The following is a 27,757-nucleotide window of genomic DNA, read 5'->3' on the forward strand; positions in this document are numbered from 1 at the left end:
TTAACGTGGTTTTGTGTTTTCTGGCAGAAATGCCTTCTGAAATATGTTTCATGTGCCTTAATAACAAACGTGTATTCCATCTGTAAATTACAAGCCAAGTTGGTTTAGCCACGGAAAAAGACAGGAACCTTCCCGCTAGCCATGATTGGATGAGATAATGTATGGGCTGGACATGCCGGGAGATTGCGTTTAGATTGCTCTGCCATGTAGCACGACTCTGTCAATAACGTGAGCTGCTCAGTATGTGCTGATAGTCCTTTCTAGTGCGGGTTTTTGGAAGATATAACGTTAGTCATCGAGAACTACAAAAGTTTTGTTACTTTTCTCAACAACATTGATGCCCTGAATTTAGCAGGCGCTATTGACAGATCAGTTGGAAAAAGTTGTGATGGGCTATTTTTATGCACATGCCACGGTCAGTGTGAACCGGAGTGACTTGACACAAAGCTGGCCAAACAAGATGTAGCTATAAACAAAACAGAGTTAAATGGTTCCAGTCTGCCGTGAAGCATTCATCTATGTATACGGGTAAGAGTCTAGCTACATTTTCAGACATTATACGTTTCTAAATTTGTCAGGAAGTCATTTTCATTGCAAGTTAAAGAACACTGTTAGCTAGCCAGCGAACGTTAGCTTGCTGGCTCGCTAGCTAATGTTAAGAGTATGATCTGTGTAGTATTATTATTCTAATTAGAAAATCCATTTGCATTGCTAGTTATAGCCTAACGTTAGCTAGCTAGCTAACCTTGAACCTAGTTGATTAGCTTTAGCTACCTGCAGATTCATAATACTGCTATGACAATCAGTTTGTATTGGTAACGTTAGTAGTATACAAGTAAGCATTTCACTGTACTGTTTACACCTTCTGTATCCTGTGCATGTGACAAATAAACTTAGATTTTATTTTATATAGTATGTGTTTACTAGAGACGGTAATGTGATGAACAACATGACCTGCACCAAAGTCAGTTTAGGATATAGGGTCAAGGACTAGATAAAGTGTATTTTTACATGAACTTTTTCCTCATTGTAGGCTACTACTTTTACCACTTTTAGTCTTGAAATCTTTGGTTGTTTACTTCACTACTCACATTGTTTAGCACATGGCCTCACATGTGAATCCTTAAAGAGATGGGTGGTGCTAAAGATGTGAATGATTGTGTGAATGATTCTGAATGGGTGTAGACAAAGAAGAGCTCTCCATTAGGTGTACCAAAACATTCAAGGGCCATTTTCTCAAAAGAGGGGTTACAAGTTTATCATCTTTCAAAGCAGAATTACTTTCCAATTGTTCCTCAACTGCAGTGTATGATATACCATTTTCTAACTTTTATTCTCTACTTTTTTCCAATGTAAAAAACACAATTTCGAATCCTGATGTTAAGTCACATATAGACTAATGCATATTGACCCTCTTGGCCAATGGGAACATTTTGCAGTACTACAAGGTTTATTCAAGCCAAACTCTCCAATCCAGGCAGAGGATGATAAAGTGTCTTTCTCTGTGACTTGGCGATGTCTCATCATTTTCCTGTTTAATCTCAGGCTTACTTTCATTCACACAGCGCTGCCAAGACCTTGCTCATTTAAGCACTCACAGACAGTCGAACAAATGGTAATTGCCCATGGCCTTGTGCCTAAAATCCTCTACTAACCCCACCATGTCACCCTCTTTCACACACAACACTAACACACATGCATAGGCAGTACAAAACCTCAAACCCAACTTAACAAAGTTAGAAAGAGTAGAGCAAATCAATGAAGAGAGAGAGAGAGAGAGAGAGAGAGAGAGAGAGAGAGAGAGAGAGAGAGAGAGAGAGAGAGAGAGAGAGAGAGAGAGAGAGAGAGAGAGAGAGAGAGAGAGATACATCTAATGGACCGTAGACCCTTAATGCACAGTATAACACACTCTTCCCAATTGTAAAGGTATAGGAGTTTTAAAAAAGCCATGTAGAATAAGCAACCGGGTGGGCACCAGTGTATATAGAAGTCAACAGCCATTGGGACATCCCCCACGCCTTGGGGCACCAACCTCCTCTTTCACCAAATCAATGCTCTCAATGTGGACATGATAATCAACAACAGCTGCATGTCCAGTGGGGGACAACACGGTTATGAGTGGTCCTCAAGGGACAGACAGTGCTTACAGTATGTTCTGTGACCAGGGGACACAGTGTCCACATATTACAAACCAAAACAAATCAAAGGACCATAAGATCATTCAGCATCATAGTCTCCATGACAAGTTTTACTACTTTTCAGACAAATGATCTAAACTCCACCAGCTGCATATCAGAACCCAAATCATCTGGGCATAACACAAGCCTTCTGATGTTCAGGGTCCACCTGTATAGATCCACCAACACAACAGCTTCCTCTTAAGACTCTGACACTTTAGAAGGAGATCAATGGTGTCTATGAAATTTGAAAATGTTGGGATGACAACTTATTATATATTTAAAAAATATGACAATAAAACGAAAACTGACACCTATTGAATATGTGAGTCACCTATGGGCAATTCATAACCATGCACAGAATGTCATTAAATTAAATCTGAATAACTGCTGCATTAAATTATCAGCCAAGGGCAAAGTTAAACCTTTCATGTCCTCCCTAATGATATACGTGCATGATATCAATTAGGAAGATTAAATTAATGAACTTTGGAATTAATCAGGAACCGCCAAACCAAGCATATGTATACATGATTAATTATTATGACTGTTCATCAATTTCAACAAATAGATCAAATAACACAATGACAATATATTGCTCGTAAAATAGTCAGGTGTGCTGCAAAGCCAAGCTGAAAGGAGCAATCCCGGCATGCTGGGACTCATTGAGCGCGCAATGGGAGACCACACGTGCGACCCCTTTTCACCTGTCTTTTCCAACGTTTTGAAATTAGGAATAAACGGAACAACTGATGCAAAATACTTTTGTTATTGCAGGTGGTCTAACGGGGAGATGGAAAATGAATAACAGGAAAATGCAATGTTTGTATTAGAAAGTTAATTGTGTAGACCAAATCAAGTTTAAGATTGCAGGACTTACCGTTGATTTGGGTGTGCAATAGTCCACAGAAAAAGAAAAACCGTAGTAGACCCATTCTGGCATACTGTAGTAACCGTCCACGGTTTATCTGCACACAGATTTGTCCGATAGACTTCTTTATCTTGCAGATTGTCCGACTCTCAATAGTTTTGGTTCTTTGCACATGAAATGTGGAATTTTAATACAATTGTTTATCGTGAAGTGTACAACGAAATCATGCACGAGACGACTTCATGTTTTCTCTCAAAGAGCGGACCGGATGGGCAGCCTACTTCTCCATACATAATGTTTGTAGCTGGGTGTCTCACCACGCAGACACCAACCGCGCAGAGCAACGATGTGCTCGTCTCATAACATCGCCCCGACCTCCCAGAGCCTATAATGTTCCGTCCAGCTAAAAGTGTCCAAAGCGAAGCATACACTCAATATAGATTAGAAATTGTCAGAATGACCATGATTTTAAATATCACTTCGAATGAATACGCGCTGTTATATCTGTACACTGTTGTGAGCCAACGGTGGTGGTTCCAGACCCGAGGTGAATGAATAGCTGCAGTTACAGCTCCCTCGTCGTAGAACTGTAAAACACTGGTACAGCAGTGGGCTATAGGAACGCAGATGCGCAGACTTCCATCAAACCAGTGCAAGATGTTGCCCCTATGCGATGATCTGAGGTCAGTTTGGGTCTACATTAGGATCTGAATTAGACGATAAACTGATCCTAGATCTGAACTGTACACAGCCGTCGGGGCAGCTACATACAGAGTGCTGTGGAAACCGCATTCAAATTACATAAACACATTAGGTTATCACAATATTTATTTGCAAGATGTGAGTGCAGGAATGTTATTTGTGTTTGGTGTTTAATTAAATGGCTACCTACGCAATTGGTATGCGTTTGATAGGCACATTAAGGCAATTAATGGCACTGCTCTGTGCCCGTTATAACATCTGGAGTAGGCCTATATAGGCTAAACATCCATGGACAATAAAGTAGCGTCCCCTATCGACGACATGACTATCTCGTAGATCTCGTCTGGCATAGACAGAATGGGACTGCAAAGTGTTTTGTATATGGCAATTCTCTCAGTCAATACCAATGACAATTTGACTGCTAATAACCCATGGCGCATACTGTCTCCTGTCAGCGGTCGATTCCTGCCACATGCATAACTGGAATACAAATCCAGTGCTTTATTTTTATTGAACTGCGCATTCAATGAGTTATTGGAGCAAATACTCTTCCCAACAAGCACATTCAATAATGCTTATCTACTGATAATTCCATTTGCCCGGTGGACTGAATTGAAATTTCCTGTGACTTTTTGGTTAATCCCTTTAGTATAAAGGGAGTCATCATTTAGTGTCAGGAGTTATCCAGGTGGTGAATACATGTGTGTGCCTTGAATACATGTGTGTGCCTTCGCTATTGAGAATAAGGTCTGTTATGGTACTGTACTGTAGGTAAAGTGAGGCGGTTCCAGGTAGATGGCTGAGTGCAGAGCACTCACAGCAAACTGGACTCAGAGTTAGAGGTAACATAGTAAACGAAAATCCGGGACACTCAGATTAGTATGCTACAGTATGTTTCGTTTGGTATGGTATGTATTCGTTTGTGGATGTCCATCATCCGTTTTGTATGATATGTTATGAATTCAATTCGTACAATATGTCACAAATTTGCAATATGTATGATGTGTTACATATTCCAATTTTTTGGTATGTCTATAACGTTAGTTAGGTGGTAGGTGGCTAATGCTAATATCAGCCAGGTTGCTAACGTTAGCTAGGCTAGGGGTTAGGCGGCAGGGTTAGGTTTAAGGTTAGGGTTAAGTCAATGTGTTAAGGTTAGGAAAGGGGTTAGCTAACATGCTAACTACAGTAATTACAAAGTAGCTAACAAATGGTAAGTAGTTGCAAAGTTGCTAATTCACCAAAAAAATATTTTATACACCCAGCCATCCACCCTGACCAACCAACCTCTTTTTATTTTTGCCTTAAGTAACCTTCTGTCTTATGTAACCATACCAAACGTAATATATCACACTCATTTTAGTGTTCAGAATTTTTATTTACTATGTTACATCCAGTCTATGACACCAGCCTGCTCACAGGTAAGTGCTGTCATGAAGTGGAACGAAACCATACCGTGATTGCTTCTGATGGGAGAGAGTGACCCTCTTCCCCTCACACTTCCCTTTCTCTACCTCTGACACGCACATCTGTGGACTTGTCTTTTAGAAGATGCCTCCACATCTCCACTGCCATTATTGGCACTCTATCTGAAAGACACTTTGACAGAAACAAAACAATGGTACAAGTTTCATAAATGGAATTTTCTGAGGCCCATACTCACACCCACAAAGGCTACAACACTAGTTCCATTGAGTAACAATGAAGATAGTTGTTGTTCGCCAAATAAGAGTTCATACAGCCCTCGGAAATGGAATGTTCTCTCACTCAATAATACATAACAATGGTTCATGAACATCTCAATGAAATCGGCGCAGGCACTCACATATACGAAAAAAGTGTTGTTCATGATTTTGTCAAAGGGTATAGCCTATAGGTTACCGTGTCTCACGGCCAGTGGAGGTGATAGGTAGCCGAGACCCAGGAGGAAAATATGATTTATTATAGGTGCAGGTGAATAAAGGTGCAGAGTGATCATTGACAACTTCATTTATGTGAGGAGAAAACAATGGCCCATCTTTTACGAGAAAAAACTATTTGGCTCAGTGTCACTTTGCACTTAACTTGTAGCAAGATAAATTGTCTAAAAGTCAGTCCAAACTTGACCTGACATACCATACACATGTCTGTTCCCCTCCTTCTCTGTCAAAACTGAAAGGTTGGAATCAACTAAATACCCTTATTGGGAGAATCTCAAATGGTTTTGCTTGAATCCTCGCATCCTCTCCTCTGTCCTCTCCTCGTCTGGTTTTGAAAAAGTTAACTGAGGAGTGGAGGCGTGGAGAAGAAACATGGAAACAAATTAGACTCTCCTTCTCCACTCATGTGCCATTAGACATGGTGTTTACAAGCAAGGGAGGACTGGCCATCTGGTATTTCAGGCAAATATCAGATGAGCTGGTCACATTTTTTTTGTTGTTGAGCAAAATTATCATGATCTATTATCTAGATCAGAAACTATCATTGTATTTGCAGGTCTGAGAAAAAAATGCCTTTTACAAAAATGTTATGCAATTCTGTCAATTTACATATTAGCAGAATATTTTTTAATACCACACAAATTACCGAAATTACAGGCTAAGAATGGACAGAGAATGGACAAATGATTCAATCTGAGACGTCATTAGGAATCTGAGCATGGTACTTTCAAAAGTTAGGACTGCCATCCTACTCCAGACAGAGTAGGCCTACAAACGCTGGAAAATGTCAGCTTTATCTGCTGGCTATTCTTCTTCTTCTGTGGCTTAACCCAATGAGAGTTGGTCCCAAGTGTTTTCCTAAAAGCTGTCTGGGTTTAAACATCTTCTATTGTCCAGAAAGTGAATAGTTTAATACATTTATAGTGACAGAATGACATTACTTCTTAAGCAAAGTAAATGTTCTGTCTCCTTGGCTATAGAAGGTTGTAGCTCAGCCTCTGAATGTAAAAAAAAACAAAACAATGACATCCCCATATGCATCGGTGTCACGTCTTTCCGGGGTATTTTACAGCTTGTTTGTAGCATTTACATTTTACATTTGAGTCATTTAGCAGACGCTCTTATCCAGAGCGACTTACAAGTACATACATTCATACATACTTTTTTTTTTTTTTTTTTTGTAGCATAAAGCATTTTGAAACAAAGTGCTGCTATAGATCACTTTTTATAAATCAGATCTGCTTTATTTTCTTCGAAATCTTAAGCTAACAAGGGGTAGTCCTGTGCTTTTTGCCATTTTCTTTAATAAAAGCTAGGGCTATGGCATACCCACTCATACCCCCTCAATTCGAGTCCTGGTTTTAACTTAACAGCCCTTTACTGACACGGAGGTAGTGTAACGTCCTGACCAGAGTTCTTATGTGTTTTGCTTGTTTAGTGTTGGTCAGGACGTGAGCTGGGTGGGAATTCTATGTTGTGTGTCTAGTTAGTCTGTTTCTGTGTCCAGCCTAATATGGTTCTCAATCAGAGACAGCTGTCAATTGTTGTCCCTGATTGAGAATCATATATAGGTGGCTTGTTTTGTGTTGGGGATTGTGGGTGGTTGTTTCCTGTCTTTGTGTTTTGTCTGCACCAGCTAAGACTGTGACGGTTAGTTTGTTTTGTCATTTTGTATAGTGTCTTGTTTTGTGTTAATTAAATCATGGAAAATTACCACGCTGCACATTGGTCCTCAGATCCTTCTCGCCTCTCCTCGTCTGAGGAGGAGGAGGACGACTTAGACTGCCGTTACAGGTAGGCTATTTAAAGAGTGCATGGTGGGTGGAGGAATTAGCCGACAAATCTATGGATATAGAAGCCTATAGCCTAATTTCGTCTGTCAAACAGGTGAATTAAAATGAGGATGTTTAAAATGAATTATGCCTACCCGAATTTGCTTACTTTCAACACCATGAACTATCAATTTCCGATTGATTGTGCCTCGGCTGCTGCTTCAAGTTTTAGCACCACCAGTGGCGGATTTAGGTATAGGCGACATGGGCAGCCGCCCAGGGCGGCCTTTTGCCAGGGGCGGCACGGGGCGCGGCACAAAAAAAATTGTAATGGTGACATTTGCACGATTGATTTTCTATCGCTCATTTGCATGTCACTTCAATTATATCATGTCACTGCGTGGGACTGTGGGTCACTTAACCTTGTCGGAGTGGGCACCTTGATTCTAGTTTGTGAGCTAGGAAGGTTACTGCCTGGGAAGGTCTCCCACTCAAAAGTATAAGATGGGGAGGGAGGAGGGGGTAGGATGACCTCAAGTCTCCCCACTGGAAGGGGAGACTCGAGGTAGGGGAGCGGGGAAATCTATCAAATAGCTCACCTCTAACTTTGTACAGTACTAATGCAATTAGTAAGATCAGTCACACTACGAAATGCTACCAAATATCACAAATGCTATCAAATATCGCAAAAATCACTGAAGCTGGAGACTTATATCTCTCTCACTAACTTTAAGCGTCAGCTGTCAGAGCAGCTTACCGATCGCTGCAGCTGTACACAGCCCATCTGTTAATAGCCCATCCAACCAACTACCTACCTCATCCCCATATTTGTTTTTCTGCTCTTTTGCACACCAGTATTTCTACTTGCACATCCTCATCTGCAAATATATCACTCCAGTGTAAACTGCTAAATTGTAATTACTTCACCACTATCGGCCTATTTATTGCCTTACCTCCTTACTTCATTTGCACACACTGTATACAGATTTTAATATTGTGTTACTGACTGTACGTTTGTTTATTCCATATGTAACTCTGTGTTGTTTTTGTCGCACTGCTTTGCTTTATCGTAGCCAGGTCGCAGTTGTAAATGAGAACTTGTTCTCAACTAGCCTATCTGGTTAAATAAAGGTGAAATATATATATTTTTAATTAACCACAATTCATTCATAATACTGTGAACATATAGTTTCAAAGTTGACCCCCGTCCTCCTTCTCATCTTTGCGCTCTCCTTCTTAAACTTAACAGAACATAGGCTATAGGCTTGTCCGCCTGCAAGAAATTGAATTTTTTGCACTACGCCTAACAAACAAACAAAAATCGGAAAAAGCCTTTGACTCTCCTCCTGAACTGCCACTGTAGGCCTACACAGCACAGTATTGGTTAGGCAGCACACAAAAAAAAGTTTTCATCAGCAAGAGCAGGGCTCAGGGTTGGAATATCCGTTGCAGTGTGTAATCAGCCTGGTTTTATTTACACCATTCCAGCAGCTATCTTAGAAATATATTACTTTTCTCTGTGCTTCTCCGATCATGCACATCGTAGCCCATAGCCTATAGGCTATGGATCATCTGACTGAGACCACACTAAATAGCCTATAGGCCCACTTGATATTGTGCTCCCAGCAGAGAATCAGAGATGAGTGGCAGCATTGGGCACACATCGATATATAGCATAATAAGCAACATTAATCTAAAACACAAGGGAGAAAACGGTGTTAGAAATGCCAGGGACGATTTTTTGGCCCAGTCCGTTACTGTTTACAGGGGTGGAATCCCAAAATAAATGTGTAAAGTGATAAAAACCAATGTAACTAGTTGTGCAATACATTTAAAGTAGCAGATTCTTTTTTTTGTGTTTTTACATGTGCTTGACCCCCCCCCTTGAGAAAACAACAGCTAATTCAAAAACACTTCTGCTCTAGCTGCCCGGAGGATACTCTTGCACATCCTCTGCCGAAGTAGGTAATCAAGGAAGTGAGCAAACTAGTCTGTTTGCCTACTAACAAATTGAAACTCGTCTAGACCACTTGACCACTTATCAATTTCCGGGCCCTGGAGGAGTTGAGGTGAGGACAGGCTTTTCCCCAATTGAGAATCTCCTTGGGCAAGTTCCCTTGCTCAGTCAACGGATTGGACAGGAGCAGTTTCCCCTCCCTTGCATGCCTGCCTCACCTGGGACAACCTTAGATATTCCTGTTTCTCTACAGTCAAAAGACTACAATAACCACAAGATTGTTGACAACCGGGGCAACCATGACTGCAGTTGTTTAAAGTGATGCTACAACGTTTTGTATACTTTTGAGCCAGTAGTTTTGAAAGTAGCACTCAAGAGCCATAAAGGGTCCCCCGAAAATGTGGCACAATTGTGTACACGTCACATTAGTGTATCACTTTGTTGCACATGCTTTGTTGTGTGCACTGAGCAGACTTGGGCCCGCCCTGCAACCTCCTTGGACAATACATCCGACCTGATCCCAACAACAGTTGTATTGTTTTATAAGCTGCCTTCCTCAAACTAGTAAGCCAAACTTCTTCCAGTAATTGAGCAGAACTGATAATGCGATTTCAGACAATAGAAAAGTTATATTTACAGTATATGTTTGCATCAAATAGCCTTGTCTACTCCTGGTTTTGTATGTCTATTCATATTGATTATAAATGATCATAGCGCATTGTATAGAGACAGGCTTTCAAAGTCACGTACTGGCACATGGCTTCAGTGTTGTGAATTATCAATTGTGCAATCAAGCCAACAGAGGATTTCAATAGATGGCATTATAGAAAGGTAGGCCAATATTTTCTTGTCTCGTAAGTGGATGAAAACAACAGTGCTTGTATAGCCTACATGTCGAGAATCCATACAAAGTTGTAATATGTCACAGAGGGGCCAGGACCCACTATGGGTGGACTCTCGTATAATCTACATTTACATTTGAGTCATTTAGCAGACACTCTTATACAGAGCGACCTAAAAGAGCAATTAGAGTTAAGGGGGAATATCAGCCCAAATCTGTTAACCGCAATCTTTCCAGCAAATTTACTCCCCTACTCTGGTCTACTCATGATCATGATTTTTGTATATGTATATATTTTTTTCTTTCAATTGATTTATTTTCATTTTAATTTGTTTCTTTTGATTTGTTGCCAAATCAATGGCATGGCGATAATTAGCATAACACTCGATGTTCAGCCCCTTCTCCTGCCAAAATGAGTTTCTCATTGAGCAGTGTTGCTGCGTGAGCTAGGCGGTGGAGAGCAACTACAGCGCTGCGCCAAAGATAATTTAAATAAGGAGGCCTAGAAACTGCTTCTCCAATAGAAATCCCGGATCAGGCTTGTAGGGGATTTAATGGGGACGTTAGCTAGCTCAGCTCAGGCGTAGAAACACATCATTAGGTCTAATGGTTGTGTTGTACCGTGCTGCCCATGTGCGGACCGTCAAATCAAAGGCACTCCTTCGATATAAAGTAGTTTTTGATGAAAATGTCAACATGTAAGTTTTTCTCTTTCACAAGGATGTAGTAATGACAGTATCAGCTAGTTAAGACATTGGCTCGAATTTAGGTTTTACCTTTAGATTTCGAGAAAATTAACATCTAAGGACAACCTTTTTCACTTCACCCTTTGACTTGCCAAACCCCGGGTCTGTTCTGTCGAGTCTGCTTCAGGAGGCATTCCCGGAAGTTTTAGACTGTTGGGCCTCTGGGTTTGAAAACTGTGGCTGCGCAATTCGTGGCTATTTCGCCGACGCAGGTGGTGACTCCAGTTTCATCAGCAGCAAATTGGGACACTGCAGTTGACATGTCGAGTAGATCAATTTTGCCTTTCAAAATGTGTTGCATTACGGGGATAAATTGTCCGACTTGCGCTTACATGTAGACAGCATGAACTTTACAAAAACCATGAGATCAAAGGCAATGACAGTTTTTGATGAAGTCGCCTTCAAGTCAATGCAGTTGCTTCTCACAAACTGCAACATGCAGCCATCGGCTGGCTAGTGGGAGGCACTATTTTTCAACCAATCATTAGGATGTTTTTGGTTGACCCACGCATACGTGGCTAAAGATGTGACTGAAACAGGATTCAACTTTGTCACAATTTGTAAAACCTACAGGGAATATAAAATGCTATTTGAGACCTCTCTCTAACCAATTAACTGTACACACGTTATGTTTTCAGTTTGTGAGTGTGTGATATGGGGATATAGAAAAGTTTATGTCAACATTTATAAAGAAAAATGTTGACACTGTCATGTTGATGTGAGCCTTGTTGTTATAAAACCTCTAGGCCTACAGTGTCCGACTTTCAGCTGTCGCAGATTCACCTCCGCTGACTTTCCTCATCAACTTTCGTCCACAACACACCCACTTTTTTTGGCTATGAACCCAGCATAAACCGGTAGGAATTAACCCATTGGGTGATGCATTTCACTGTCTGAACAGCGGAACGTAACCCCCTGTGTCAGGGAGGAGGCTTGCTCCCTCATGCATGCTCTTTGCACGTGCACCCAGCAGCATCGGGTTGACTCTCACAGGCAGGATGAAAAAGACTGCATTGACCATGATCCTTTGCTAGTTACGGCCACTTTAACCATGATCCTTAACGATTTCTGGTGCCGTTCAGCCCTATTCAGCAATGGGCGCATTCGAGCAGATCACTTTTGTCAAGACGTTGACGAACGTTGGTCACCACTTTTCAAAGTGTGTTGCATTATGGTTATAAACATTTTCCCACTTGTAACTACATATCGACTGCATGACCCTTACAACAACCATATGATCAAAGGTCATGAACTTTCGATTGCAGTCGACTGTAAATTTCTGCAGTTGCTCCTCCCCAACTGCAACTTGAAGTAGGAACCAAAGCATTGTGCCAGACAACCTTTGTCTGTTTTTTTAGAGGCTTAATCTGTGTTCGGGAAACCGTCCCTTAATGAGCAAGTACCCCATACACCAGTTGTGGGTTCAATACCATGTGCGTTATACTGCTTGGCATATTGCTTGGCATATTGTTTACTCATTAACTTATGTGAACTGCATATATAGTCTAATACTTTTCTGTAAAGTGAGTGTTTTGTCCTTCATGTGATTGAATCAAATGTGATTCTTTAGATGCTTACTGACAAAAGCAACATAAAGGTTGAGAATGAAAGAAATACACTCTAGGCAGTAGTGATGCTGACATGGACTCCAATTAATCACATCCGTTACAATTCCATGTTGCACAATCACAAATAATAATGAGGAAGGTACAAGGGCGTGAAGTAATGGCCAACAACATAGCATATCCCATATGCTGCAAAAACACATATGCTTTCATTCTAGTAGCCTATGCACTCACTACCTGGTTATATTTTAGTAAAACCATCACAAAAATACAATGTTAGAAAGAGCTAGGGCTGGTATCTAATGTCCTTATCTTCACAATATTCATTCCTTGGACCATGTTGATCATCTTCGGCTTCATGTAGGAGAAGTGGAATTTCGATAGCACCAACTTCATTGGCAATAACAAAGGTGAATGCCATGTCTGCCATTAGGCAGGTTTCCATTGACCCAGGTTTATTGGACCATAGCAATGTTGCAACAAAAAAATATTGCGACACGTGTAATAGAAACGGCAGATATAGGAGACATTTTCTGAGGATCACCAACATTTAATCCATTCGACAGGTGGATTTTTGTGGGACTAACTTTATTGCGACAAATGATGATGGAAACAGTGTTTTTTGAATAAATGATGATTGACGAATACTTTTGAAGCTACACGGGGCACGTGACGTCATCACGTAACTATAAACTCCACCCCACATTTAAGTGTAAATGCATAATGATTGCAAAATAACAAATTTAAACTATATGAAAATGTATTTGCAGGACAAGGATTGTCCTGACTTTTAAGAATGCCTGAATTCCTTCACCTTGCTTTTCTGGTTGGTTGGCAAGTTTCACCATCCAATTATTTCAGATCTACAGGAGTGCAAGTCTCACCATGGCGATACGTTGGCACATGAGAATGATTAGAATATGGCAAATATTAGTCAATTATTGCATTCTATGCATGCTGGCTTTCTCGGGCTACCTGAGAGATGACACAGATAGGGGGGAGGGGGGAACAGGCTGTCAACAATTTATTAATACACAATTTGCCTAAATGGGTATTGGAAACACTTGAACCACTACATTCTTATTCACACTCTAGGTTTTTGCACATTCTTATAAATATTTATGATGTGATGTCATTACGATTTTATTGACACAGATAGTTCAATGCCAACAGCAGGCAATTGTCGCATCTATTTTCGATGCAAATTTGTAAATGTCGACAAAAAAAATCACTGGACAACTTAATGGAAACATAGCTAGCGTAGTATTTCCTAGAAACAGCAGAAGTTGTCCTACTTGCTGTCAGTGCTCCCCTGACTTTACTCAACTGTCGGCTACTTTTGGATTAGCACTCAAACGTGACCAATATGGTGTGCTTCAAATTCAAATACTTCCTGCTTCATGCGCCATCGGGAATTTTCCATAAGTACACGTGGATGATGTCAGCACTATCACTATCTACTGGTTTTAATGGCTGTGTTTGAGAGCATCTAAACGACTGCAGGTGACTGCTGACTGACTGATCTACAAGTCACCTTGCATCATAAATAACAACTCATTATTATTTGTAGATCAGTCAGTCAGTCACAATTTACCCATGATACATTGTGGTTTTGATCCTCTCAAACACAGTTTCCATTGATCATCCTTGAGATGTTTTTACAACTTGATTGGAGTCCAGCTGTGGTAAATTCAATTGATTGGACATGATTTGGAAAGGCACACACCTGTCTATATAAGGTCCCACAGTTGACAGTGAATGTCAGAGCAAAAACCAAGCCATGAGGTCGAAGGAATTGCCTGTACAGCGCCGAGACAGGATTGTGTCGAGTCACAGATCTGGGGAAGGGTACCAAAAAACTATGCAGCATTGACGGTCCCCAAGAACACAGAGGCCTCCATCATTCTTAAATTGAAGAAGTTTGGAACCACCAAGACTCTTCCTAGAGCTGGCTGCCAGGCCAAACTGAGCAATCGGGGGAGAAGGGCCTTGGTTAGGGTAAATTTCAGTTACATTTATTTTTTTAAATGTGCAAAATTAAAATACAAATAATTGTCATTTTTAAGGTATTGTGTGTAGATTGATGAAGGGGGGAAACAATTTCATTCATTTTAGAATAAGGCTGTAACGTAACAAATTGTGGAATAAGTCACAGGGTCTGAATAGTTTCCGATGGCAATTTATATGGTGCTTTTAAGACAACTGAGTACTCAAAAAAAGGTCAAATAATGGCGTCAGTGATCTTCAGGTCGGAAAGTCGGACCTCTAGAAAGATGCCAGAGTTTCCGACTTGGAAATCCAAGTTGGAAAAAATCCAAGTTGGAGATTGTTTTTTTCCAGAGTTCCCAGTTGTCTTGAATCCACTGAAGTCGGAAGTCGAAAATGGCCAAATTCCCAGTTCCCAGTTGTTTTGAACATGTCAATAGTATCCCTATTCATAAACATGTGGCATCAGTTAAGCATATTGTCCCCACTTTTCATGTACATTATCACAAAACGACTCAATACATTCATGTGTGGTTAAAAAATAACAATAGTTAGCCTAAGTATCAGGAAAGAAAAACATGACAAACATGATTATAAGAATGATAAACTGTTCTAAAAATGAAACTTCCCCATCACTGCAATGACAATGGATAGGTACCCAAATGATTACAATCGTGTTTTTCCGGACTAGGACTATGGCTATCGGAGTGGCCATGAGGTGGGGATAAGATAGAGGACAGGAAAAAAAGGAGAAAAGTGGAACATATAAGTAAATATGGAATTTGTGTATGCACAAGCATTCTGGAAGATCTGATGATGGAAAAGAGCTACAGAAGAAAGTTGAACTTGACTAGAGTGAGGATGAATTATCTGTGGTGGCAGGTGAGGTAAAGACTGCCAAGTTTGAGCCATGTCCTGATGATGACAAAGATGATTCCGGGACAGTGGGAGTGAGATTTTTGGAGAAAATGGATCCTTGCCTTCTGACTCGGAGTACAGTCGTGTCAATATTTTTGTTTTTCTGTTGCCCAGAGGGAGCGTGTGCTCCGCACCACATGACTGGGGATCTGTGACATGTTTTCCACTCTGGAGTAGTGCGCCGTTGAAAGGAGTGATAACTGGAGGGGCGTTAAGTGTTGAGGAGGATCAACTGGAGTTGAAGATTCCCAGTGTCTGTGACACCCGCCGGTTGGTGCGAAGCAGACCCGGGAGAGCGTGGTGAAACAGAGAAGAAACTGTCTGTACTAATGAGTCTTTACCAGATAAAGTCAAGATAGAATGTGTCAGTTATCCCGTGAACGCTTTTGTCCCGAATCCATTACGGTGTTTTAGATGTCAAGCTTATGGTCATGTGGTAGAAGTGTGTAGGATGGAGATTCCTAGATGTGAAAGGTGTGCAGGAGGACACTAGACAAAGGAACGTGTTGTATCGGTGGAAAAAGTTGGGTGTAAACTGAAGGGGTACCCATGGTGCTGAAGATCAGAGGTGTCTGGTGAGAGAAAGGCAGGTTGAGGTTGCCACGATCAGAGTAGTGCAGAGGTGTCATACGCTGAGGCAGTGGAAATATTAGTAGAGGAAGATGTGTCCAGGGTGAGGTTATCCTAAGAGGACCCCTGTGAGTAGGACAAGGCCAATAGAGAGTGATAGGAATAACATGTAGTGCCTCAGTATGGCTGTTTTTTAGGCGTTCATGGTCACGGTTGTCAATTGTACCGCAGGAATGGAACTAAATCACAGACAATAGATGTTGTGGTGGCAGCTGCAGAGAAGTGCTTGGGTGTACGAGATTTTACTGCAGAAGAGTAACAAGATGTTTTGAATGATAGTGTCCAATCCTCCCAGACTGCTGGCCTGGTGAAGGATCAGATAGCCAAAGTAGTGGAGTAGTGGTGAGGTTAATGGGTGCAAGGTTAGTTGGTAGCGCAATTTTTCACAAAGTGAATTCATACTACAGAAAATAGTAGGCTGATACACAGCCAATACAGTAGGTGTTGGAATACACCTATAATATTTGTTTGCAGACTGCCATAATACCAAAGAAGAAGAAGATTACCAGCCCTCCCCTGGGTATTTGCGCACAAACCCCTTGGAGAGCAAGGCAGTGCTACAGGTATCAAAAACAACGTTAATGTATAGATGTCATTTGTTGCCAAATCACGGCCTAATTAGACCTGGAGCATTCGTAAATTGCAGTTTGCAAAATCAATATAATCAACTAGAGAACTAGACAATAGCGGCAGCAAAACACTCCAAAACACTTTTTCAGTGTGGGCTGTAAAGTAGGCTACACATTTTATGTCCGACTGTTTTTATAACATGAGAGAGTTTGCTTGTAGGGGAAATGTTGTGCTACAGTCATGTGGTAATGTCTGTATCTGGGCTCAGAGACTGTTCAAATACTGGGATCTACTAAAGAGATCAAGAAGATGTGAATTTCTGCAAAATACTAAATCTATGTCAATTTCAAACATGAGGCAAAGATTCATTGCAATAGAGAGAAAGCCTCTCCTTTTTGGTTATCCCCTCTTCCATTTTCATGAGGTCTGTAACAGCTCTAATGAAATGGCCCATTCTAGTTCACCGCATGTGCTTCCAACCCTCCTCAGCCTGGTCAATACTGGTCAATACTGGTCAATACAATTATAAATGCAGTTCATTGTCATGAGATGAAAGTGAGACAGGCTGCATTAGGAGCTATTGGTCCAGAGAGGGAAATTAAATCCCTTTTTACTCAGGCCAAATCAAATTAGAATTGTTGATAATGACAACATTAAATTGCAGATGATGATGGAGCAGGCTGTGCTAACTGATATTAAATGTCACTATAGATGTAAATGTTATGTTTATTAACAGAGGTTTTGAGTTGTATTGCTGTCCTTCCATATTGTGGCCATGGAAACGGCATCTGAATTTCCACTACAGCACAAGGCCACTGGCTATTCATTGGCACGTTGCGCAACACACCCATTCAATAGAGCATTTTACTCCCTTCTTTGCCCATCTGCAACAAAATTATGATTTTTCTCTCTTTTGAATCCAGAAACGGCTAATCCAGGAGCAGCAACATCAACCATCATCCTGGTCCAAGCCCATTTCCAAAAGAGGTCCAGACTTCTATCGCGAGTACTTGTAATAAGATCAAGCCCGATCTATATTTTATTTGAGTCTACAAGTCTACTTATTTCTAGATCAGACGTTAGACCATGAAAGGCAGCACTGTATGTGTAGATGAATTCACAGTGTGAATGGATGGATAGACTAATAGGCTGCAGGCTGACACTGCAGGGATCACAGTCTACAGAACCCTGTTACACAAAAAGAGCAGCGCTCATGGCATAGACTGGATAGTCTCGATATGAGAACACTGCCCCTGCAGACAAGCTCTGCCTCATTTTGAAGTGATTCAGGCTTTGTTTTGAAGCCTTTATTTGGCACTCAATGACCTATGGTTACCCATGATCTCTCTGTAAAATGTCATTAGTACCAACAGCCTTTTCACATCTAATTGAGAGACACAGATACTATATTATTTTCTGGACCATATATTACTATAAGGAACAGCTCCTTTTGTACACTTCAAAGTAAAAGCGGGGAATTTGAATGGGCCTTTGAAATTCCCTCCTATTTATTCTACTTGATTTCTTCCCCAGAGCGTGGAGCTGAGGTAATAAGGCCATAACAGAGGCCTCTAGTGGCAAAAAGGCCATATTGTCATGGGCAGCGCTATTGAGGGCTTCCACCATTTTAATGTAATCAACTGGGTGGGACTTCCAACTTCATTGACTGATCCCTCCTGGTGACCCGGTTGGAGTCATGTCCAACCGGATCATCAGGAGGGATCAGCCAATTGTGAAGAAGAGAATTGACTACTTTAAAATGGAGATTGTGTGAATGGAGCTGCCTATTCTGTCACAGACGCTATAATGACAAAGATGAGTCCTCTATCTATCTCTATGGGCCATAATTAACTTGGTGATACCTTGCGTGGGGCCAGTGCAGATAAGGCCACACATGCTTTATGTTGAGACTGAGGCTGAGAGAATGGCCATGCAGATGCATGGCCAGGACAGAGAGAGAGTCATATGTGCTCTTGAGGGGCCAAAACTGTTTTTGTCAAAGTTCCTCCAAACCCAGATATCTTCCTACTCCAGCCACAGCAGACTCCACCTCTCATCCTGCTTCCATCACAGAGACAGACGTGTTGCCAGGCAACGTGGGAGTGCCCCCCCTCACCAACCCAACCCAAATTCAGTCACACACACACACACACACACACACACACACACACACACACACACACACACACACACACACACACACACACACACACACACACACACGCATTGGACAGTGTCAAGGTCGTGGGCCTCTTTGTCCGCACCATTACCCTCTCGTCCCTATGTTTGTCCAGCCCCGCCGCGTCAGGGGGAACAGATGGTGTTAGTGACAGAGTGGTGAGGGCCAGGAACAGTCCACACACACAGCCAGCCTAGTGAGAGTGGACACCTGTCATGACCATGCATGCCAGCCATGGGGATGAGAAGCAATGGTCTCAGTGCCCAGTGACAAACCTCTGTCTTACAGTTTAGAAAACTGTTATAAACACCGGGCATGGACCCAGAGCTAACTCAGACCTCATGTAGAGATTCAGTCTGTAGAGTTATCTCATTTTCTTTATCACGTTCTATCTGCTTTAGTTTCCCTGTTGTTTTTACCATAGGGTGTTTTCACACAGTGGAAACACCCTATCTTTGCTCGGAACCTCAGCTGCAACTCAAGTAGATGAACAATGTCTTTCAGATCTTCTTAGAAAAGTAGGGCGATATGGGCCTCCAGTTGCCTGTGGTCCCTGACTCACTGCATGAAGCACAATCGGTCCCATTCAGACAGCCACCAGGTCTGAAGTCAAGATGTTATTTTCTGCAAGCCGCACAGTGTAAAACAAATGCTACATGACCTGTGTGCATTAGACATGAAAAACATACCTTAGTTTCATAATAATTACTGTAGTATCCAATGGAATGGCTCTATTGGTTTTGCTTGTTTTTGAGACAGAGGGTGTCATATCTGTCACGCCCTGACCTTAGTTCCTTGTTTATGTCTCTATTTTGGTTTGGTCAGGGCGTGAGTTGGGGTGGGCATTCTATGTTTTGTTCTATGTTTTGTATTTCTATGTGTTTGGCCTGGTATGGTTCCCAGTCAGAGGCAGCTGTCAATCGTTGTCTGTGATTGAGAACCATACTTAGGTAGCCTGTTCCCACCTGTGTTTGTGGGTAATTGTTTTCTGTTTAGTGTATTGCACCTTGCAGAACTGTTCGTTTGTCGCTTTGTTGTTTTTGTTCTTGTATTCGTATTTATTAAAAGTATTATGGACACTTACCACGCTGCACCTTGGTCCTCTTCTCCTTCTCCCGACGACAATCATTACAATATCCTTAAATGAGGACCACAATTTGTTTCATTTGAGATCCTTCCGTTATTATCTGTCATGCAGTCCAATAAACCTAACCCTGTTACTCGTATCTGTCAGTACACCTCATCGAGCTAACATTTGCTTTAGTCAGATGACTCTGGCTGTTACGGTTATTAATGTGAGGTTTCATAAAATGGTGTGATGCTGGCAAACGGTCGATGCTGGCAAAATGTCCAATAGACTGAGCCTGGAGAGAAAAACAGAATTTATGTTGTCAAGGAGATGAGCTATAACCTTCGACCCTCTCCCTGTGCCTGTGGGGAGGTCATGTGACTCTCTCTCGCTGTCTCAGATTGATCCATTTCCCTGGACTACAGCATCATGAATTTCTAGATCAATGGGTAAATGGAGTGCAGCGCCACTCTCCAGCCCTGCAGGGTCTGCCTGACAACGTCTCTCAACAGTCACACAACATATTAGAGCCTAGCCTCCGTCAGCACAGGTTGACTCTCAGCAGATGTTGGTATAAACTATAGCCTAGACTACATGCTTATGGTCGTTATTTCTGGTGGTCTATAGTAATATGTTATCTCAATGTGAATGGTACTAGTATAACTATTACTACTATGTTCCCTTTATAAATGCATCCTTACTCTGGGAAAGGAGATTTCACCCGAAATGTACCATTCCTCTTAGGACACATTTTATGTAGCACATTGAGGGCTCTCAAGACTTCTTCTCTAGAGTGTAGGGCTCATTTTCTCCCTGAGTGTTGGGTGAGGTCCATCTATTACTCCAGTCATTTTATACATCGTACCAGCAGTCACAGACAGCCCCTCCAACCCCTGTGAGGAGGCTCCATCCTCTCCATTCACCACTGGAGTGCAGAGAGAGGGACCTCTACGTTCACCACTGGAGTGCAGAGAGAGGGACCTCTACGTTCACCACTGGAGTGCAGAGAGAGGGACCTCTACGTTCACCACTGGAGTGCAGAGAGAGGGACCTCTACGTTCACCACTGGAGTGCAGAGAGAGGGACCTCTACGTTCCCCACTGGAGTGCAGAGAGAGGGACCTCTACGTTCCCCACTGGAGTGCAGAGAGAGGGACCTCTACGTTCACCACTGGAGTGCAGAGAGAGGGACCTCTACGTTCACCACTGGAGTGCAGAGAGAGGGACCTCTACGTTCACCACTGGAGTGCAGAGAGAGGGACCTCTACGTTCACCACTGGAGTGCAGAGAGAGGGACCTCTACGTTCACCACTGGAGTGCAGAGAGGGACCTCTACGTTCACCACTGGAGTGCAGAGAGAGGGACCCCTACATTCACCACTGGAGTGCAGAGAGAGGAACTCAATCCCAACAGCACAGCCATTTAAATTCATTAAAGGTGAAAAGGGCCCTGTTCGCCCACTGAAAGAGTTTCTTTGGGAGATAGCAGTGGCAATATGACTCTCAGGATACACAGAGTGCTGGAGCAGAGTAGAGGAGGGGTTGCTAGGTTATCAAGCGCAAGGACATTTACACAATTTGTTTTTCCTCTGGATGAGCGCAAGGAAGGGAAAAAAAGGACGGGAGCAAAAAAAAGTGAGAGAGGCTGAGAGGAATCAGACGAGAGAAAGCCCACAGTCTGCTGTCCTCTTTACGTGCCCAAAACGGCAGATAATAGACTTCTCCCATGCGTGTAAACATTGCATTTCCATCGAAATGGCCTCTTTCCCCCGTCTCTGGCGGGTAGTCAGGGGTGAGCGAGGGATGTGCCACTTGCCTCTTAATCCTGTGAGCCGTTCCTAGAACTGTGCCAATGCTCCGGTTTCAATGTCTCGGCTGGAAGAAGCAAATTATAACACACACACACACAGCAAACCGGCCGCAGAGACTCATGCTGGCGGGCAGAAAGACAACGATCTCCAGCCTTCCGCCTCCCTCTGCTTACCCCTGGCTCCCAACACTAAACAAACACCTCGCACTGCTCATTTGCATTCTGGGTTATCTTCCCCATCACCCCCGGCCACTTTCTAAATGCATTGCTGTTATTCCCTTTATGTTTTGAGAGCTTCAATAAATGTTGTCTTCATCTCCTCTTTTCCATAGCAATTTCCTTCCTTAGACCTTATCAGAGGAGATCTTCTCACTAGGATGCAAAACAAATGCTCATTACAGAGGATCAGAAAAGCTATTAGAAGGTTGCTTGAGGTCACTATAAGGGCAATCACATGAATGAAGACCATCCAACTGAAGACCACTGTACTGTGCTCCTGTCCTGAAACACTTGGTGAATGTGCTGGCACCGTTTGTCAATGGACATTCATTGCCAGCCTTAGAGGATAGTGATGGTGATGTCCCTGGTGTTTGAATACCAGAACCTGGTAGCAGTAATACTGTACAAGGGCATCACAACTCAAGGACATCATAATTTGTAGTCATCAGTTTGGATGGTTGGTTTATCCTGAGGAGGAGTTTAAGATATCTCTCTCACAAACTAAAGCTCTCCGCTCTGCTTGTCTCAACTTCCTGCAGACTGAACCTCAGCAACAGTAGTTGCTGTCTTCATTGTACTGTACTGCACTGCTGCCCCCTACAGATTAACATTGGTACTCACACCACAGGGAGAAAGTAATCCAGCATGCCATATGCACATATACTGAGAATGTTTATCTCTCCAAAAGGACATTGTTGTGATAACCCATGTAATGCTAGCCAATGGAAATGTGGATATGGATGAGTTAGGTCTGCATGACATTTATGATAATGTATGTCTCTTCGATCACCACTATTACAATGTCCACACTATCTAATAAATGAATAAATAAAACCAATGCTGCTGTCTCAAAACAAAACAGCATTTCCATAAAATAATCCAACAAACATTGTGTAGGCACTATCTAAAATCCCTGACACTCTATTACCCACGGGCCACGAGACAGAAACTGACAAGTGCCTTCATTATATCTAGCAGGTTCTAGACACTTGTCCATCTTGTGCTGTTGTTGTCGTTGTTGGTGTTGGAGGTAACAGAGAGACAGAGTAAAATGTAGAACTGTTCATGCAGAACATAGACTCAAAGCAGACAGCACACTCCAGACTGCAAACAAAGACAGAGGAATCAATCAAACACATTTGCATTCATCCCCAGAGAGAGTGGTGCCTGCCTGCCTGCCTGCCTGCTGCACACCTCGCAGTGTATTACAATATGGGAGAACATGCAGTCTCATGAATAAAATTATGCATATTGTCTCTCCACTGGTGGAGAAATCAGCAGATATATAGATTTCAGAGGCGATTGCTCCATTGGACAAGAATGACACCAAGGTTTCCGCTCTCATCCACAAAGAAAATAGTCTTGACTGATTCTAGACTAAGTAATGCCCATTCACCATCCGTCGCCAGAGCACCCATGGAGAAAACTATGGAAAACTAGTAAAAACACTAACAATGAGAGATGCAGATAGGAATTCCTGCTTGAGTGGTACCGTAAAATATATTGTACCCACAGGCAATGCATTTAATGTGTGTTAGGTGCTTAACTTAACAGGCCTTTAAACACTTTCAGCTTCAGTAGCCGATGAGGGGAGTGTATGTGAAGGGTGTGTGTAGCAAACTGTGTATGAAGAGGGCACCTGCTGGGCAAATAAACAATAACATCAACTGTTTCATGACCAGCGTGTACTGGTTTTAACATGCCACCCGCGGAAATAGAGGCGAGGGAGGAGTGGGGAGAGTATGGGTGGTGGGGATCTAGTTGGCAAAGAGATCAGCATTTGCACATCAACGGAGGGAAATAGCAGAGGAGAAGAGAGAGGGATGAGGATGGTGGAGGAGAGGAGGAGGATGGAGGGGGGTCTGCTGAATCTACAGAGCAGCTAATGCTAATAAGGAAAAGCTGAGCTGTTAGAGGGGCTTTAAGGAGCTTACGGAGGAAGAGAGACTAGATTCTGCCCAGGCTTTTTTTTTTTCAAAGACTGAAATCTGGAGGGGTTTAATAACTCTCTCGCTTATGACAAGGAAAAAGAAAAGGAATATATATATGCATACTCCGCAGCCATCAGCTCAGTCTCAGCGCTTAGTGTGTGGTAGTTAGGGCTATTTGGAACTGGAATTAAATAGCTCCGTTTTGCAGAAATACTGCCTACTGCTACAGTTTAATACAATTCTAACATTAACACTAATGTACCCCCAATTTGCAGTTCCGTGTTTTTGAGTCATTTAATTTCCTTTTTGGGGACAAATGATATGGACTTGAAGCCTGATTATATCTGACATCCAATCTCATCCAGATTGGTCAGTCTCCAAACAGGTTGCCAATCTAGTTTCACATAAGTCTGTCCTAATAGGCAGGCATCGACGTGAATCTGCTAAGTGAGGTGGAAGGTGGGAAGTGACCCTGGCTGACTCATAGGAGGTTGACTTCTGATGTTGACACTAAGTGTTTGACATCTTTCTCTCCTTTTCTTCCTCCATCGTCTCTTTCAACTGAAGATTCAATCAATAGCAGGAACAAAATGCCTGTACTGTGGAGTGAACCATAGGAGATGCTCTTAGTGACGCACACAAATGCATATTGTAGGACATATGGCACTATAGCTAAATTGTATCCTCACACATATTTTCGATCTGATGTTTGCCTCATAAAAGGTGCATTTTATAATTTATTCCAAGAGATCATCCATCACAACCATCAGTCAAATGTTCCCTAATACCCTGATGGCGGCGGAGGGGAGGGCTGCTGCGTTACTATTTCTTAATAACCAACCGTACTATTTTGTTTGTTTTTTCGCGTTGTTCATAACTTATTTTGTACATAATGTTTCTGCTACCTTCTCTTGTGACCGAAAAGAGCTTCTGGACATCAGAACAGAAATTTCTCACCTCGAATTGTACGAAGAGTTTTTCTTTAATGAGTCGGACGGGAAGGATATACTATGAAACAGAGATTTCGCGGAAAGAGCCTTGTGAGGATCAGGCGACGAGTGGCTAATCTGCCTTTGCCATCCGTCCTGCTAGCTAACGTTCAATCGCTGTAAAATAAATGGAAATGGATGTATATCCTACCAACGGGACAAAAAATACTGTAATATCTTATGTTTCACCGAGTCGTGGCTGAACGATGACATGAATAACATACAGCTGGTGGGTTATACACTCTATCGGCAGGACAGAACAGCAGCCTCTGGTAAGACACGGGGCGGGGTCTATGCATATATGTAAACAACAGCTGGTGCACGATATCTAACAAAGTCTCAAGGTTTCTCATGATAAGCTGCAGACCACACTATCAACCTTCAGAGTTTTCATCTGTATTTTTTGTAGCTGTCCACATACCACTACAGACCAATGCTGGCACTAAAACCACACTCAATGAGCTGTATACCGCTATAAGCAAACAGGAAAATGCTCATCCAGAGGCGGTGCTCCTAGTGGCCGGGGACTTTAATGCAAATGCTAAATGTGCAACCAGAGGGAAAACAACTCTAGACCACCTTTACTCCACACACGCGTACAAAGCTCTCCCACGGCCTCCATTTGGCAAATCTGACCATAATTCTATCCTCCTCATTCCTGCTTACAAGCAAAAATGATAGCAGGAAGCCCCAGTGACTCGGTCTATAAAAAAGTGGTCAGATGAAGCAGATGCTAAACTACAGGACTGTTTTGCTAGCACAGACTGGAATATGTTCTGGGATTTTTCTGATGGCATTGAGGAGTACACCACATCAGACACTGCCTTCATCAATAAGTGCATCGATGATGTCATCCCCACAGTGACTGTACGGACATACCCCAACTAGAAGCCATGGATTACAGGCAACATTCGCACTAGGCTAAAGGGTAGAGCTGCCGCTTTCAAGGAGCGGGGCTCTAACTCGGAAGCTTATAAGAAATCTTGCTATGCCCTCCGACGAACCATCAAACAGGCAAAGCATCAATACTGGACTAAGATCGAATCGTACTACACCGGCTCCAGCGCTTGTCGGATGTGGCAGGGCTTGCAAACTATTACAGACTACAAAGGGAAGCACAGCCGAGAGCTGCCCAGTGACACGAGCCTACCAGACAAGTTAAATAACTTCTATGGTCGCTTCGAGGCAAGTAACACTGAAACATGCATGAGAGCATCAGCTATTCCGGACGACTGTGTGATCACGTTCTCCGCAGCTGATGTGAGTAAGAGCTTTAAACAGGTCAACATTCACAAGACCGCAGGGCCAGACGGAGATTACCAGGACATGTACTCCGAGCATGCGCTGACCAACTGGCAAGTGTCTTCACTGTCATTTTCAACCTCTCCCGGTCTGTAATACCAACATGTTTCAAGCAGACCACTATAGTCCCTATGCCCAAGAACCGTAAGGTAACCTGCCTAAATGACTACTGACTACCGAGGCACTCACATCTGTAGCCATAAAATGCTTTGAAGGGCTGATCATGGCTCACATCAACACCATAGTCCCAGAAACCCTAGACCTACTCCAATTTTCCTACCGCACCAACAGATCCACATATGATGCAATCTCTATTGCACGCCACAATGCCCTTTCACACTTGGACAAAAGGAACACCTAAGTGAGAATGCTATCCATTGACTGCAGCTCAGCATTCAACACCATAGTGCCCTCAAAGCTCATCACTAAGCTAAGGATCCTGGGACTAAACACCTCCCTCTGCAACTGGATCCTGGAATTCCTGATGGGCCGCCCCCAGGTGGTAAGAGTAGGTGACAACACATGCGCAACGCTGATCCCAACATGGCGGCCCCTCAGGGGTGCATGCTTAGTCCCCTCCTGTACTCCCTGTTCACTCATGACTGCGTGCCCTGACACGACTCCAACACCAACATTAAGTTTGCCGATGACACAACAGTGGTAGGCCTGATCACTGACAACGATGAGACAGCCTATAGGGAGTAGGTCAGAAACCGTCTGGTGCAAGGACAACAACCTCTCCCTTAACTACAGGGCTGGGGAAAAGGAGGACCGAGCTCACCCCCATTCTCATTGACAGGGATGTAGTGGAGCAGGTTGAGAGCTTCAAGTTCCTTGACGTCCACATCACCAATAAACTAACACGGTCCAAACACACCAAGACAGTCGTGAAGAGGGCACGAAAAAACCTATTCCCCCTCAGGAGAATGAAAAGATTTGGCATGGGTCCTCAGATCCTCAAAAGGTTTTACAGCTGCACCATCAAGAGCATCCTGACAGGTTGCATCACTGCCTGATATGGCAACTGCTTGGCCTCCGAACGCAAAGCACTACAGAGGGTAGTGCATATGGCCCAGTACATCACCGGGGGCAAGCTTCCCGCCATCCAGGATCTCTATACCAGGCGGTGTCAGATGAAGGCCCTAAAAATTGTCAAAGACTCCAGCCACCCAAGTCATAGACTGTTCTCTCTGGTACCGCACGGCAAGCGGTACTGGAGCGCCAAGTCTAGATCCAAGAGGCTTCTAAACAGCTTCCACCCCCAAGCGATAAGACTCCTTAACAGCTAATCAAATGGCAACCCAGACTATTTGCATTGCCCCCCCCCCCCTTCTACACTGCTGCTACTCTCTGTTATTATCTATGCATAGTCACTTTAATAACTCAACCTACATGTACATATGACCTCTATTACCTCGACACCAGTGCCCCCACACATGGACTCTGTACCGGTGCCCCCTGTATATAGCCCCGCTATTGTTATTTACTGCTGCTCTTTAATTATTTGTTATTCTTATCTCCTACCTTTAAAAAAAAATCTGTATTTTTCTTTAAACTGCATTGTTGATTAAGGGCTTGGAAGTAAGCATTTCACTGTCACCTGTTA

At 42.8% G+C, this 27,757-nt stretch overlaps 1 protein-coding gene across 4 annotated transcripts in view; it reads right to left on the reverse strand.

Annotated features, from left to right (window-relative positions):
• LOC129868828 (roundabout homolog 2-like) overlaps nucleotides 1-27,757 on the reverse strand; it is a 178,262-nt gene that overhangs the window by 103,245 nt on the left and 47,260 nt on the right. For 2 of the 4 annotated variants that reach the window (XM_055943109.1, XM_055943108.1), the window contains exon 1: nucleotides 3,058-3,716. The exons of the other annotated variants lie outside the window; for them this stretch is intronic. In XM_055943109.1, the coding sequence (XP_055799084.1) occupies nucleotides 3,058-3,112 (55 nt within the window). In that variant the 5' untranslated portion in view covers nucleotides 3,113-3,716. Of the gene's footprint in view, nucleotides 1-3,057; nucleotides 3,717-27,757 lie in introns of those variants that run through there. 4 annotated transcript variants of the gene reach the window in all.

This window comes from Salvelinus fontinalis, chromosome 13 (assembly GCF_029448725.1).
Source record: "Salvelinus fontinalis isolate EN_2023a chromosome 13, ASM2944872v1, whole genome shotgun sequence".
Taxonomy (NCBI): domain Eukaryota; kingdom Metazoa; phylum Chordata; class Actinopteri; order Salmoniformes; family Salmonidae; genus Salvelinus; species Salvelinus fontinalis.